Consider the following 13,989-nt stretch of genomic DNA (forward strand, 5'->3'; position numbering starts at 1 on the left):
AGAGAGATGCGAAGGTTGAAGATGATCAAGGGGATGAGGAAGAAGATAAGGAGGAATAGCATGAGGACTGAAAGAAGAGATGGGGAAATATGAGAGGGTGACAACAGGAAACAAGAAGGTAAGGACAAAGACAGGGGGTAAAAGAAGGATTTAGAAAAGGCAGAGGAGGAGGAGATAAAAAAACAACTTGGAGATAGATGACAGGGGGGAGGGGAAAGGAGGGAGAAGGGGGAAGGAAGGAAGGGGGAAGAGGAGAAGGGGGAGGGGGAGGAGAACATGAAAAAAAAAAACACTTGGAGGTAGAGGGCAGGGATGAGGAGTAAAAGACTTGTGAGTGATGTAAGAAGAGGAAGAAGAGGAAAAAGAGATGAGGGAAGAAAACACGTTGGTTAACCCATTGAAGATGAGCTGATTTCACTATAACAAGCATTTCCCATTGACACCTTCCCGGGTAATAGTCTTCAATAGGTTAAGATGAGAAAGACAGGAGCGCAAAAGGTCCTTGATGCCATACTCACCCATACAGAATTGTTGATTCGGTGGCAGTAGCACGATGAACTCATTGAAGCTGTTACAGAGGCCTGTCCGAAGTCGCAGCAACGTTGTGCAGATGCTGCGGTATATGTGGTAGGCATGCGCAAGTATGCTGGCTGCCACAGTATACTTTTCAACCTGGGCATCAGGAGAGAAAAGGCTTGGAAGTGTGTTCCTGCTTCAAAATATGAATATGGTGCATGCCATATTTTTTTTTATTTTTTTATTTTTTTAATTTTATTTATTTATTTATTTATTTATTTATTTATTTATTTATTTTTTTTTTTGGGGGGGGGGGGAATTTTGCACGTTGACTGTTCTTTGCAAAATGACCAATTTGCAAAGATATGGCCTAAAGTTTTGGTGTTGAATTGCACTGTGGCTTCTCCATGGAAGTGTTGGAAAGTTGTTGAAATAAAATAAATGTTTGTTGCATCATCGAACAATCATCTTGGGGCTTCTGTACGGTTGGCTTAGTGGGTTTGAAGGGGGACAAGTGAAAAAGGTGGCTCTAAAACTATTTGGTTGCTTAATTCAGGAAAAGATTTGTTTCTCATTGTTCCAAAACGCTTACCCAACTTTGATTTCCACTTGCCAAGGGCAATCGGGCAAGCACTACAATATGTAGCACCTTGCTTACATACAGAGGATACAGTATGATAGGCATAAGTTCACTCACTGTCTGAAACAAGCTGGTGGGCAAGCAGAAAAAAATTAGAATTTCAGAATCTTGTGAGGAAAGCGTTGATTATACCAGTCCATCTACAGACTACTGGTATAAGACATGAACAGGTGGATGAATAACCATGCGGCAATTTTCCCTGGTGATAGCAATGCAAATATTTGTACAAGGATCAGTGTGTGCAGGTGCTTGTGGTGTGTGATCCAAAGCCTGCAAACTGAAGGTAGGTTCACACGCTGTTCCTAAACTTTAAGTTTAGGTAGAAAATTAACTCTCGATGATTAGCTTGTAGTTTAGCGCCGTGTGGACGCACTCAAAAGTTAGCAATCTTAACGTTTAGTCAATGGTTAGAACCACAAGATACTTTACGGTTTACACTCTATCTGTGAGCCACGGAGGGTCCCCACTCGTAGTTTCATTCCGTGTGGACACAATAATCAACAAGCTTGTGAGTTAGCGCGCCCCTCGCTTCTCGTTCACTTCTGGGTCAACCTCCAGCTGTGCTTTTGTTTGTATGGGCATAAGGTCATAGCGAAGACTCTGCACTTACGGTATAATCATCGAGCGGGATTCGCTCGTAAGTTGTATCTTAAAGCTTAGGTGTGCATGTGGACCCACATCATGAATTCACGAGTGGAGCTAATCATTGACAGTTAAGTTTTCGACCTAAACTTCAAGTTTGGCAACTGCGTGTGAATGTAACTTGAGACTCACATTGGCGCTGACAGGTGGGCGTGTCTGGTTTCCGAACAGCACACATTCCAGGGTTGGAATGGGGGCCTGGCGGGCTGGAGAGTTGCTCCCTGAAATTTTGTTTAACCATCCAGCTTTGGGCGCTCTTGGTACACTGCATGAAAAATAAAAAATTGCATCTTGGATCTTTTTAACAAACTCTTTTCAAACTGAATGTAATAGACAGAAAGATAGATGGCTAGATAGATAAAATATAAATAGGGAAACAGATTCTGAAAGGAAGAAGAAAGAGAGCTTAATTAAAATGTCTTCAGTTTGACAGATGTACGGACAAGTACATGTTTGTAAGTTAATAGACGGATGAAATAAGAGACAAATATAAAGTAAATTGGCACACAGGAGAAGACAGATAGATGTAGAAAGATAGATAGATCATAGATAGATAAAGAGATAGATAGATAGATACGACAGATAGATAAAAGGTAGTACATTGTAGATGCTGAACTCTACAATGATAATTACACGTAAGTTGTTTTAGTCACAATGTCACTGAATATGGCCACATATTAAATTAATTATATGTAGAGCAGTACTAATTAGCAAAGTGTCCCATATCACTTCTACTATGTAATGAGTTACAGGCATTACTAGACAAAACAAAGACAAGCAAAAAAAAAAATTACACAAAGACTGGCTTTGAGCATCACCTAAATGTGGCTTGATGTAGACTCGTGATGGTGCCATGTATCGTCATGGAAACAGCGGACAGATGGAAGTAGTCGAAGAGGACCGGGATGTGGCTGTGCAGACCGGTGGGCAGGCCCAGATGCAGCTGCAGCGTCCGGCTACTGACAAGTTCCAAGGCTGCAGGAACCACGGGCCTAGGCAATGAAGAAATGATAATTTCAGACTTCTTGCCTTTTACAAGTACTTGCATACTATGCATTTGTAGAAAATGCAAGTCGCAACTACAACAATGTATCTGGAACACAAAACAGCTTGAACACAGGACATATGATAGCTTGTACATGTACTGTATCATCACCATTAACATGTTTGGAGTCATGTTTTTTTTTGGGGGGGGGGGGGCGATTGAGAAGTGGTCTGCTATTCAACATGGATCTTAAAATGTCCTTGGACAAAGACTGGTCTGTAGATACTTCCTATGAAATGTAAATAGAATTGTACTACTGCATATAAACAATTGTACTATTTAAATGCATATGAAATCAAATAGGGTATGGAAAAAACTTCTATGGCTTATAAGCTGCCTACAGTATCAACACTATTTGTACTGCACATCCACAGTGACTGAAGTACCTTGCTTTAATGGGAAATTGGGCACTTGGTTTGGTACAACTGTAGATTTCTTGCATTTTGGTTGCACAGTCTGGAGTGAAAAATGTGAACTATATCTTGTGTGTTTCAAAGCCATGTTAAATTGTGCTTTTAAATGTGAGTGTGCAAGTGTTTCTAACATATAGGGAGTTCGCAAGTTTGCATGTGATTGTACAGTGAATACACTTGGCATACAGTTGTATGTGTGTGTTTGTATTTCAAAGTGTGTGTGTGTGTGGGGGGGGGGGATAGTGTACATACTCTCATTGGAAAGAGATTTCTTGAAGACCCATTCTCTGGGAAATCAAGTCAGTTTCTTGCACAAACTGATTCCCTTTTCGGCTCCAATCCACAACACACATCCACACAAACACTTTGTGCAGTGGCTATACTCACGGCTGTTCGCTGGTCCCATAGTGGAGTTCTATGCCCAGCTGTATGTTGGCATTTCTTATGCAGTCCTCGATCTGAAACAGCCAAAAGATGGCCAAAGGTAAAGAGAATACAAATCGATCGTGTCTTCTACAACTGTATTTAAACCAGCACTATATCATAGACCATCTTCTAAGACACTATTTATAAACACTTCTGCTTTATCACACTATTCATTTCCAGTCTTATTCCATCACTCTTTATGAACAAACCAATCTGGTTTATACATTCTCTTTCAACAATTTCAACAATCAGTATAATTGCATTACAGGTGCAGATATTCTAGCGGACACAATTATCTATTATACAATATTATTTGGTTTTGGATCTATATGTCATTGGATACATATGATTTTATGGGAGGAGCTTATAAGACCCTTGGTAGCATTTCATATTATTTGGACTGATTAGTATTTCTATATGTTCCCTGCCATGCCTAAAATCCTAATAATGTAATTCGTAACCAAAAATATTCTCAGTGTGAAATTTGTGAGAACTTGACCCAATGGCTTTGTTTTTGTTTGTTTTTGTTTTTGTTTTTTCGCGGCATGAAATTTTAGCGAGTTGACACTGCCATTCAATACATAAATGTACAGATAAGAACTTTTGTGTGCAATTTTAATTTCGTGAATCTTGGCTCCTTGCCTGAATTCATGTAACTTCCATGTTCTATGCTCAGCCAATAATTGGGTATGGCTACAACGGAAGCATTGCTTTAACCAGGGAGGTGGACTTCCCACCTCCCTGCTTCAACCCTAACTACATTGTAGGCTGGGCTATTTAGGTAGATGGTAGAGCCGGGGGGGGGGGATCTCGGCCGTCGACCACGTGATCGCGATGAAAATTGGTACACACATTGCCAATGACGTAACCAAAAGTACAATTGTACCATGAGGTTAAATTTTTCAAAAAAGTATCATTTATGCTATTAGAAACTTAAGCTAATTCATGCATAATGATGCAAGAAATCAGACAATTTGGTATACATCACTAGATAAAGCTCAAAACAAGCACATTTTTTGTGTAAATATTCTTTTTAGTGTTCTTACAAAATGTAAGAGAAAAAAAAATTGTGGCATCAGAAAAATTTCTTAAAGTATTTCATTGTTCTTTGAATTTCTTATGTATTTCTGTTTTTCGACTTTGTTTTTCATTGTTTTTTCGATGAAATTTGTCCATGACATTGTTCTGAACAAGAAAATATGTTATTAATTGATTTTAATCAATAAAACCCAAACATAACTGCTTCTACGAAATTTGCCTGTAAGCACAGTTTGCGTTGAAATTGTACACAAATTCACGTTTTTGAGCAATTTTTGGTCTGACGTGCATGTACATATTCATGCGCAACTTCGGAACCGCACGCCCGGGCATTGCAAATTTGTTGTCAAAAGGTGCAGGAGACTCGAAAGAAAAAAGTCATGAAACGTCGCGGCGATAGCTTTTCGCGATAGCGGCCTAGATAGGGTTAAGTGCAACAAAATTCACTGTCATAAAGTTTTTATGAGTTATTTCCCTACTTAGTCTTAACCAAAACCCATTCAAGTGGGAGATATTGTGGCCGAAACACTTCTAATTTAATGTCCCTCAGTAATGTCTGCAAGCATGCTGACTGAAAATCCAGAGGAATAATTACAGGGATTTCCTTTCCTTGCAATAAATGTTCTTTTCTAACCAATCCCTGATAGACTCTGCCGATTACCAGTAATTTGTTGGACTACACAACAGACAGGGTGACGTTGTGCTGGCGGTCACACGTTCCCAACATCCGATCATTTGCACCATTCCAGCAGGAGCCTTGCTTAAATGGGAGGGAAAAAAAGTTTGCTTCCCAACCCCTCCAAATGAAGCTGGGGGCCACCGTACCCCAATACCAGAAATAGAGAAAATGAGCAATGGTGAAGATCGAATAAATTGGGGGTGGGGCCACAGATGGGACATTGAGGACCACAGCCTATCAAGATCAAGGCAATGAGCTTTGGATGATGAGCATGTACTAGTCTGTGAATACAGACCCCCAATCTCATACTCTATACCAAATCACTGCATAGAAAATATTGACTGATGGATGAAAGTACCCACAACATCAACTGCCCCATCAGAAGAGATCCCCGGCGAGGTCAAGTCACAAACGGGGACAACCAAGTATCGTTCACAGCCAGTGGAAATGATCACTCTGCTCACATCATACAGGGAAAGCCTGAATAAAGACTAAACCTTTGAGTTACACAACTTTCCCTACGGGAGCAAAGACTGCTATGGCTTTAGGCATATAATAAAGAAAACATGAGTCATATCCTCACACACACACCCATCACCCAGGAGTACACATGGCCTCCAGTCGTTGATGGTAATTACTCTCTTGTTGTTGTTGTTGTTTTCCTTTCTTCTCTATCTTCAACACTGGCTTCATCTCTCATCAATACGAGAAGAGGCCAAGAACGATGTGTTCTCATCACAAATTGCACCTCCGACCGAAAAGCATTTAATGGTAATTAAACTTGCCCGTACACAGGCCATGTCAAGCCGAGCTTTACTATCGGACGTTGCATGATGCCAGTGCCGTGTAAAAGTGGATGCTGAAGGAGACCCTGGCATAAATTATAATTTGACTGATTTACCTGTGGAAATGACTGGATTAAAGATTGATCATGCAGAATAAATCTCCGTCCTTGTTTAAGAACTTGGGCACCTGGACATACAATTGTAATATCTAAAACAACTATTCATTTTTTATTTCACTTTGTAGCACAAATTACCATGTAACCTCTCTCTCCCTGAAAACAAACGGAATGGAGAATGACTAAAGAAACTAAACCTCAAGAGGGACACAACTGACTGAGCTTTTCTTTAATAGAAATACTGATCTCCACAAAAAAAAGTAAGCGAATTTTCATGTGGGACTCGAGTTGCTCAAGATTGGGACACACTGCTGAGCTTGGTCTAGTAATCCATCTGAAAAATTATGCAAAACACATCATTCTTTCACAACCTCCAGAGGTTGTGCTGTGTTTATCACAGACACCTGGGACTCCAAACGGACATGGCACAAAAGGAAAAGCACGAGTCTGAGGTAAATGTCATGCTAGACGGTCTCCAGAGCACAAGCCTGAGGTAACCTCTGGAGGCTACCTCAGACAAGGGAACTCATGGGCCCGAATTCACGATGGTTAGTACAAATGAAACCATGGTTTAAACCATGGAGCGCCAAGTGTCACATGGAATGTTTCGTTACGAAATCAGTCATTTCGTCGATGAAATGTTTATTTTGTAACAAAATGACAACATTTTGTAACTTATAATGAACATTTCGTCCACGAAATGATAATTTCATTAACGAAAGGTAATTTTGTCGACGAAATGACCAATTTCGCAACGAAATATTCCGTGCGACACTTGGCGCTCCATGGTTTTTGTCCATGGTTTAAACCATGGTTTCATTTGTACCACCTTCGTGCATTCGGGCCATACAGTCATGGGGTAGACACGATACACACTTACAGTGACCTGCATTGTCCACTGCACTAGTATGCATTGTACATGTGTGCACTAAACCTGCCCACCTCTCTCAAGGAGACATGCATGGCCACTGATTTCCATAGAAAAATATTGCCATACTCTGACTTCATGCTAGATGACCAAGAACTATAGAAGGGGGTCGCTCTTAACCCCCTGCTGGGTTACCCCAGTTCTACTGCCCGTTGACATCTGGCATGCCCTCTAGAGGTCCTCTGGGTAAAGGGGATTCAAAACAGGGTACAAGAGACCTACTTGATTCTTTCCAAGGGAGACAGTATTTTTTACCTTTTGGGATAGGGGACAGCATGATGTGAGACACAACACCTCCCCTCCCCCCCCCCCAAAAAAAAAAATACACGTCACTACCGACCCCCAAAATTCACCCACTACCACCCCATAAAATTCACCCACTAAGAGCCCTAAAAATTCACCCACGTACCTTGGTGCTGTCGACCAGGAGGGACACCTTGAAGAGAATGAGGTCGTCAAGCTGAACCTCTTCCTTCTTGTACAGGATCTGGAAGGTGGTGGAGACAGCCGTGTTGTCCTGGGCGATGCAGGGCGGAGCCACCAGCTCCACGGCTAAAGAAGGGAGGAGGAGGAGAAACAAGAGGATGGGGAGAGAAGGTAATGAACAAACTTTTTGGTGGATATTATCACATAATTATGATATAGAAAAATTTCGCACAGCCTCTACATGTGCTGTGTGCACGTATCACGATTATTGTGCAGTTATAGCAAAATTATTGTTTAAATATTCAGATTACCCTGTCTAAGTTAATCTCACACATGTCATAACTGTGGCTATGATGATGCTGTTAAAAAGACAGTGTAAATTCCTCAATGAATAATTATCATTAATTGAAAAAAAGTCATATAAATATACTGTACTGAGATACAGTCTCCAGTACAACATATCATATAGTCTAATGCCCTACTTCTCAACCAGTGGGCTGCAAAGCTCTTGAAGGTGCCCACACTGTCAATTAAAAAAAATGAACTACAAAAAATTCACATTTGATAGATCTATTATACTGTGGGCCTCCAAATAATTTGTAGAAGCCAATGTGGGCCTTGGGCTGAAAAAAAAAGGTTGAGAAACATGGGTTTAATCCATGAAATAGACCGGCTTTACTAGTGGTTGAAAACACACATACAAACAAACAAACACATTATACACAGATTAAAAAGTGAAGAAGAGAAGGATAAACACATCAATGAAACCCATTCTATTGCGTAATACTCGTTAGATATTACGTCAGGAGAGAGCCCGCCATGTGTGCATGCGCAGTAGAACCAATACGTCATCGTGCATGCTGAGATTCGGACGTAGGATTTTATCCCTCCGTTTTTCTGGCTTTTTTCTTTCGGATTTTGCCTATCTAGTGAATGTGTTTTGGGGTAAAATTGCTTCAAGACACTAGAACTGTACCCTGCAATCGGGCAGACAAACAGTTTCGAGTATCAAATCATGGATTCATCGGTTCCGCCGATCTCGATGAAAGAAAAATTTCGCGCTGCCGCTCCACGTGAGCCCACGGCAGCTTCACACGCCGCCACGGGCGGACAACCAGCCGCCGTACAGGGGAAGCTCACAGAGCTGTGTGCCCCTATGGCTACACAAGATGGCGGGAAATCGAAACCTGCTCAGCGCACAGCACAAGTAAAGAAGAGCAAACCTACAAATCCCGCAAAAACCCAGTCATCGACAAGCTCCGATGTGAACACTAGACTGAGTAAATTGGAAGACTTGCTGGAGTCGGTTATTCAGCGATTACCGGCCGAAAATCGTACTGCAAACTCTACAGGAGTATTGCATCCGTCTGCAGTTACACCGCAGCCACGGGCTGCACACACTACCGATGATATGTATACACATACGAGTACACAGCAGCCATACAGTGGCGAACATTGTGAATACACGGGCGGCGGTATGGGGCAAACGCATTCAATCGCGGATGACGAGGAACGCTACCCAATCATGCCAGACGAAGTGCCACATATTGCGGCGAAGTTCGCAGTGAACGCAGATATCGGGGAACCGATAGAAGAAGAAATTGCTCAGTCAGCTACATATTTGCTCACACATCAACTGGAAAACAAAGCACTAGAGGAGACAGCAGCTAAATATGCTCTGCCCAGTAACTGCCAAGCTATGGATTCCCCAAAAGTGAATCCCTTCATTTGGGACAATCTTCCGACACATACAAAGTCAAGAGACTTGAAACTACAAAAAATTCAGAAATCGATGACAAAGGGCATTAATGCCTTTGTCCGTTCGCTTCCATCGGGCAACATCACGGACCCACAACAAGATGCGCTGGCCCTACTTTGCAGTTCTTCTTTTGAGTTGAATTGCTTACGACGTGAGCTAATCAAACCAGACCTAGACTCGAGATGTGCCAGGCTGTGCAAGCCAGAGAATATGGTTGGTACTACCAACAAACTACTGTTTGGCGACAACCTCAGCAAGAAGGTTAAGGACCTTATGGAAGAACAGAAAGTTACGGCAGGGGTGATGAAGGGACAAAGAAAGAGCTACTCAAGCCCACATCCCTACAGGGGATTCAGGCCCTCGCCGGGGTTCGCTAGTGCTACCCACCGAAGCTACAAGGAAGCAGGCTGGTCCAGATCTCGTGCCCCTGCCACTGCGACTCGGCCTTTTTCTGGTACTGGTGACCGGCCTTTTTTAGAGCGGAACCCGAGGCAGTACCGCCAGAGCCAACCACAAGGCAACAAGAAGCCACTGCCTCCAGCGCCTCACACACAACGGAAACGCTAAGCCTTACAGAGGTGAGAGATGAAATAACTCTAGAAACCCCTCATGATTCTCCCAAAGTTGGAGGTCGACTGTATGCCTTTCAGGATAATTGGCGAGCTGTTACATCTGACCCATCTATTTTAGAGGTCATAAATGGTTACAAACTAGAATTTGCGGCCACGTTGCCACCATCCAGAAACAAACCCCCAAGAAGCTACAGGCTTTCTGAAACTGATAGAAGAGCTCTATCCATTGAGATTAATAAACTGTCTGAAAAAGGGGTCATTGAAAAATGCTCCAGAGAAACAGGAGACTTTGTCTCTAATATTTTCTCTAGACCTAAGAAAAATGGAGGTACACGCCTCATACTAGATTTAACAGATCTGAATAAGTATTTACCTTACCAACATTTCAAAATGGAAAATATCCATACTGCCTCACAGCTCTTGTCAAGAAATGCCTACATGGCATCAGTCGACCTCCAGGATGCATATTATGCAGTCCCCATCCACCCATCTCACAGAAAATTCTTCAAATTTGTTTGGGAAGGCCAGTATTGGCAATATAAGGCCCTGCCTAATGGCTTGAGCACTGCTCCTCGATTATTCACGAAATTGTTGAAACCTCTCTTGGCAATGTTAAGGCAGCAAGGCCACACTGTGGTTTGTTATCTAGATGATACACTCATTATTGGGGACACAGTAGAACAGACAAAGAACTCTGTTAAAGCAGTCACTCAGGGCTTAGAAAGCCTAGGATTTCTAGTACACCCAGACAAGTCTGTACTACAGCCACAAAAAGTGATCCAATTTTTGGGCTTTATCTTGAACTCGGAAGACATGACTCTTCGATTGCCAGAGGCAAAAATGCATGAAATTAAGACGCTCTGCTCAGAGCTCAGATTGTCCCCAAGCACTACAATTAGGCAAGTTGCCAAAGTGATCGGAAAGCTGGTGGCAGCCACGCCAGCAGTCCAGTATGGGCCTTTGTTTTATAGGGCCACAGAGAAAGAGAAAGTTGTTGCCTTAAGATTGCACAGAGGTCACTTTGACAGGAGAATGTCATTATCACATGAATCTAAACAAGAACTCATTTGGTGGGTTTCCAATGTCCAGTCGGCATTCATGCCACTAAGAAGACCCAATCCGTCTGTTGAAATTCGTACAGACGCAAGTGGTAGTGGTTGGGGTGCCACTAACCTACACAATTCCACAGGGGTTAGGTGGAATGAAGAGGAGTTAAGATATGTCAAAGACAGTAAGATAAATTATCTTGAACTGCTAGCCGTAAAATTTGGGCTGCAATCACTATGTAGTAGAGCTTACGATGAGCACATTCTCATCCGCACAGATAACACCACTGCAGTTTCCTACATAAACAATATGGGAGGAATGAAATCAGTGGAATGTAATAACATTGCGAGAGACATTTGGATGTGGTGTATTGATCACAATGTGTGGGTAACGGCATCACATTTGCCAGGCAAACTAAACGAAGAAGCAGATCGCTTGTCTAGAAAGTTTGATGACCGGACAGAATGGATGCTTGACAGGGACATTTTTCAATCCATCACTGCTAGATTTGGAGAACCTGAAATAATTGATTTATTCGCATCTAGACTGAATAAGCAAGTACAGAATTATGTTTCATGGTTGCCTGACCCAGAAGCAGTGTCAGTCGATGCATTCACTCTCAATTGGAATGGATTGAAATTCTATGCATTTCCCCCATTTTGTCTGATTGCAAAATGCCTGCAAAAAATAAGGGAGGATAATGCAGATGGATTAATCATTGTACCCAACTGGCCCAGTCAAGCATGGTTTCCCCTCTTGCGAGAAATGACAATTGGGAAACCTATGTTGCTTCATAGGAGCAAGACACTCCTAACACTCCCAAATTCGAACACACCTCATCCCTTACATGCAACTCTTGATCTTCTTTGTTGCAGGCTTTGTGCACACCACTAGAGCACCAAGGAATTTCGAGGGACATCATTAACATCATGGCCGCTTCTTGGAGAGATTCCACCAAGGCGCAATACAATATCTACATTAAAAAATGGTACCAGTTTTGCCGTGAGAACAATATCAACTGCTACTATGCGGATGTTACGGATGTCCTCAAATTCCTCAGTAAACTCTATCATGTGGAAAATGCAGCTTACAGCACCATAAACCAAGCTCGCAGTGCTTTATCATCTTTCTTGACACTAAATGACGCTTCGTGTACAGTTGGTACACATCCCTTAGTCTGTCGGTTCCTGAAAGGAGTTTTTCACCTACGGACTCCCTTGCCCAGATACAAAGAAATCTGGGATGTTGGTCCTGTTTTTAGATTGTTGCGTATTATGTCACCAGCAAAGTCGCTGTCTATGAAGAAATTAACATTAAAACTGTGCATGATCATTGCTTTGACTTCAGCGCAAAGGATTCAGTCTCTGAAATTCATGGATCTTGATCATTTGCAATTGAGAAACAATTCAATTACCTTTCACTTTGAAAAACTGATCAAGCAGAACCGACCAGGGAATGTTGGGTTTTCGGTTACCCTGGAATCTTATCCTCCAGACAGACGCCTATGCGTAGTAAGGTACCTCAGAGAGTATATTGAGAGAACAAGTATGCTCAGGGGGGATGAACGACAGCTATTCATCAGCTACAAGAAACCCCACAAAAGGGTATCATCACAAACTATTGCTCGTTGGCTGAAGGAAGTGCTTACATCAGCAGGTATCAACACTGATAAGTACAAAGCGCATAGCACTCGAGCAGCATCAACTTCAGCCGCAACCAGGGGTGATGTACCAGTGACTGCAGTACTTGAACAGGCTGGATGGTCAAACGAACGAACGTTTCGACGTTTCTACAATAAACCAAAAGACGCCAAAATGAGCTTTTCGCAGGCTGTCACTCGTGTAGCAGAAAACTAATGACCTCTTGGTAGGTGCTTCAATTATTCACATAACATTTATGTTACGTCTGGGGGAAAAATGTATCGTCACAGGCTTTAAAGTCTCCTGACGTAATATCTAACGAGTATTACGCAATAGAATAGAAAGATTAAACGAGAACTTACCTGTTCGAAGCTTTAATCTCGATTCTATTAAGCTATAGGAGGGTGATATTACGTCCCCTCCACACCCACCCTGCTGTTCTAACAGGAGTGTAAGTCGGCTTTGTTTCGAACAGGATTGCAAGTTCCCGTTATCTTTCATCTAGTGACAATCCATTTTTCACTCTTCGAAAATTGGTTCTACTGCGCATGCACACATGGCGGGCTCTCTCCTGACGTAATATCACCCTCCTATTACTTAATAGAATCGAGATTAAAGCTTCGAACAGGTAAGTTCTCGTTTAATCTTTCTATTATAGAGATTATCAATCCATTGATTCTTCCTGACTCAGACACTATGCAGTGTATTGGTGGCAATTCTATACTACAATCGGTCATTCACTGCTGCATGAGTATAGCATGAATGCTTGATGGGTTATCATGATACTTGCGCCATTCAACCTGAATTTTTTATGAACTTATTAGAGCTAACTGCAAAAAAGCTTTTATACTCTGATTGCTTTTGTCAGTAGAAGACCCAAACATAGAGTCGGACACAATTTAAACACCAATGAAAAAAAAAAAACCCACACATTTCCCTTCCCAGTAGGAAAAAATAACAGACTTGCAAAATCCTGGCCTCGGGCAGTTTCAAAAACATCTTGTCAACATTCAAGAGTTTGTAATCAAAGTCGCAGTGAAAAAAATCCCCCATGAATTCACAGTATTGAATTTCCCACGAGAGATGGAGCAGAAAAAGAATGAGAGACCGGAAAGGAATAAGACACAAACAGATATTTTAAGCCACTGAAAACTAGTCTTGTGTATACTCGGCAAATATGTCCATGGGAAATGCCTGTTATAGCAAAATCAGCTTGTCCTCATACTGACATAGGGAACAGAACAGGTATGTGAAGAGGTATGAGAACATAATATGTTCTCTATAGTACTCAAAAGTACTTTATCAAATGGCGCGTCT

The 13,989-nt window shown here is 41.9% G+C and overlaps 1 protein-coding gene across 1 annotated transcript in view; it reads right to left on the reverse strand.

Moving 5' to 3' along the window:
* LOC139718102 (protein FAM135A-like) overlaps positions 1 to 13,989 on the reverse strand; it is a 60,066-nt gene that overhangs the window by 18,654 nt on the left and 27,423 nt on the right. The window contains exons 4-8 of the mRNA XM_071629593.1: positions 7,638 to 7,780; positions 3,644 to 3,714; positions 2,617 to 2,790; positions 1,931 to 2,063; positions 519 to 672 (exon numbers count right to left, since the gene is read on the reverse strand). Of these exons, the coding sequence (XP_071485694.1) occupies positions 519 to 672; positions 1,931 to 2,063; positions 2,617 to 2,790; positions 3,644 to 3,714; positions 7,638 to 7,780 (675 nt within the window). The remainder of the gene's footprint in view (positions 1 to 518; positions 673 to 1,930; positions 2,064 to 2,616; positions 2,791 to 3,643; positions 3,715 to 7,637; positions 7,781 to 13,989) is intronic.

Source organism: Diadema antillarum, unplaced genomic scaffold, assembly GCF_040938485.1.
Source record: "Diadema antillarum isolate AM-2024a unplaced genomic scaffold, OU_Dant_1.0 scf00000088, whole genome shotgun sequence".
NCBI lineage: Eukaryota > Metazoa > Echinodermata > Echinoidea > Diadematoida > Diadematidae > Diadema > Diadema antillarum.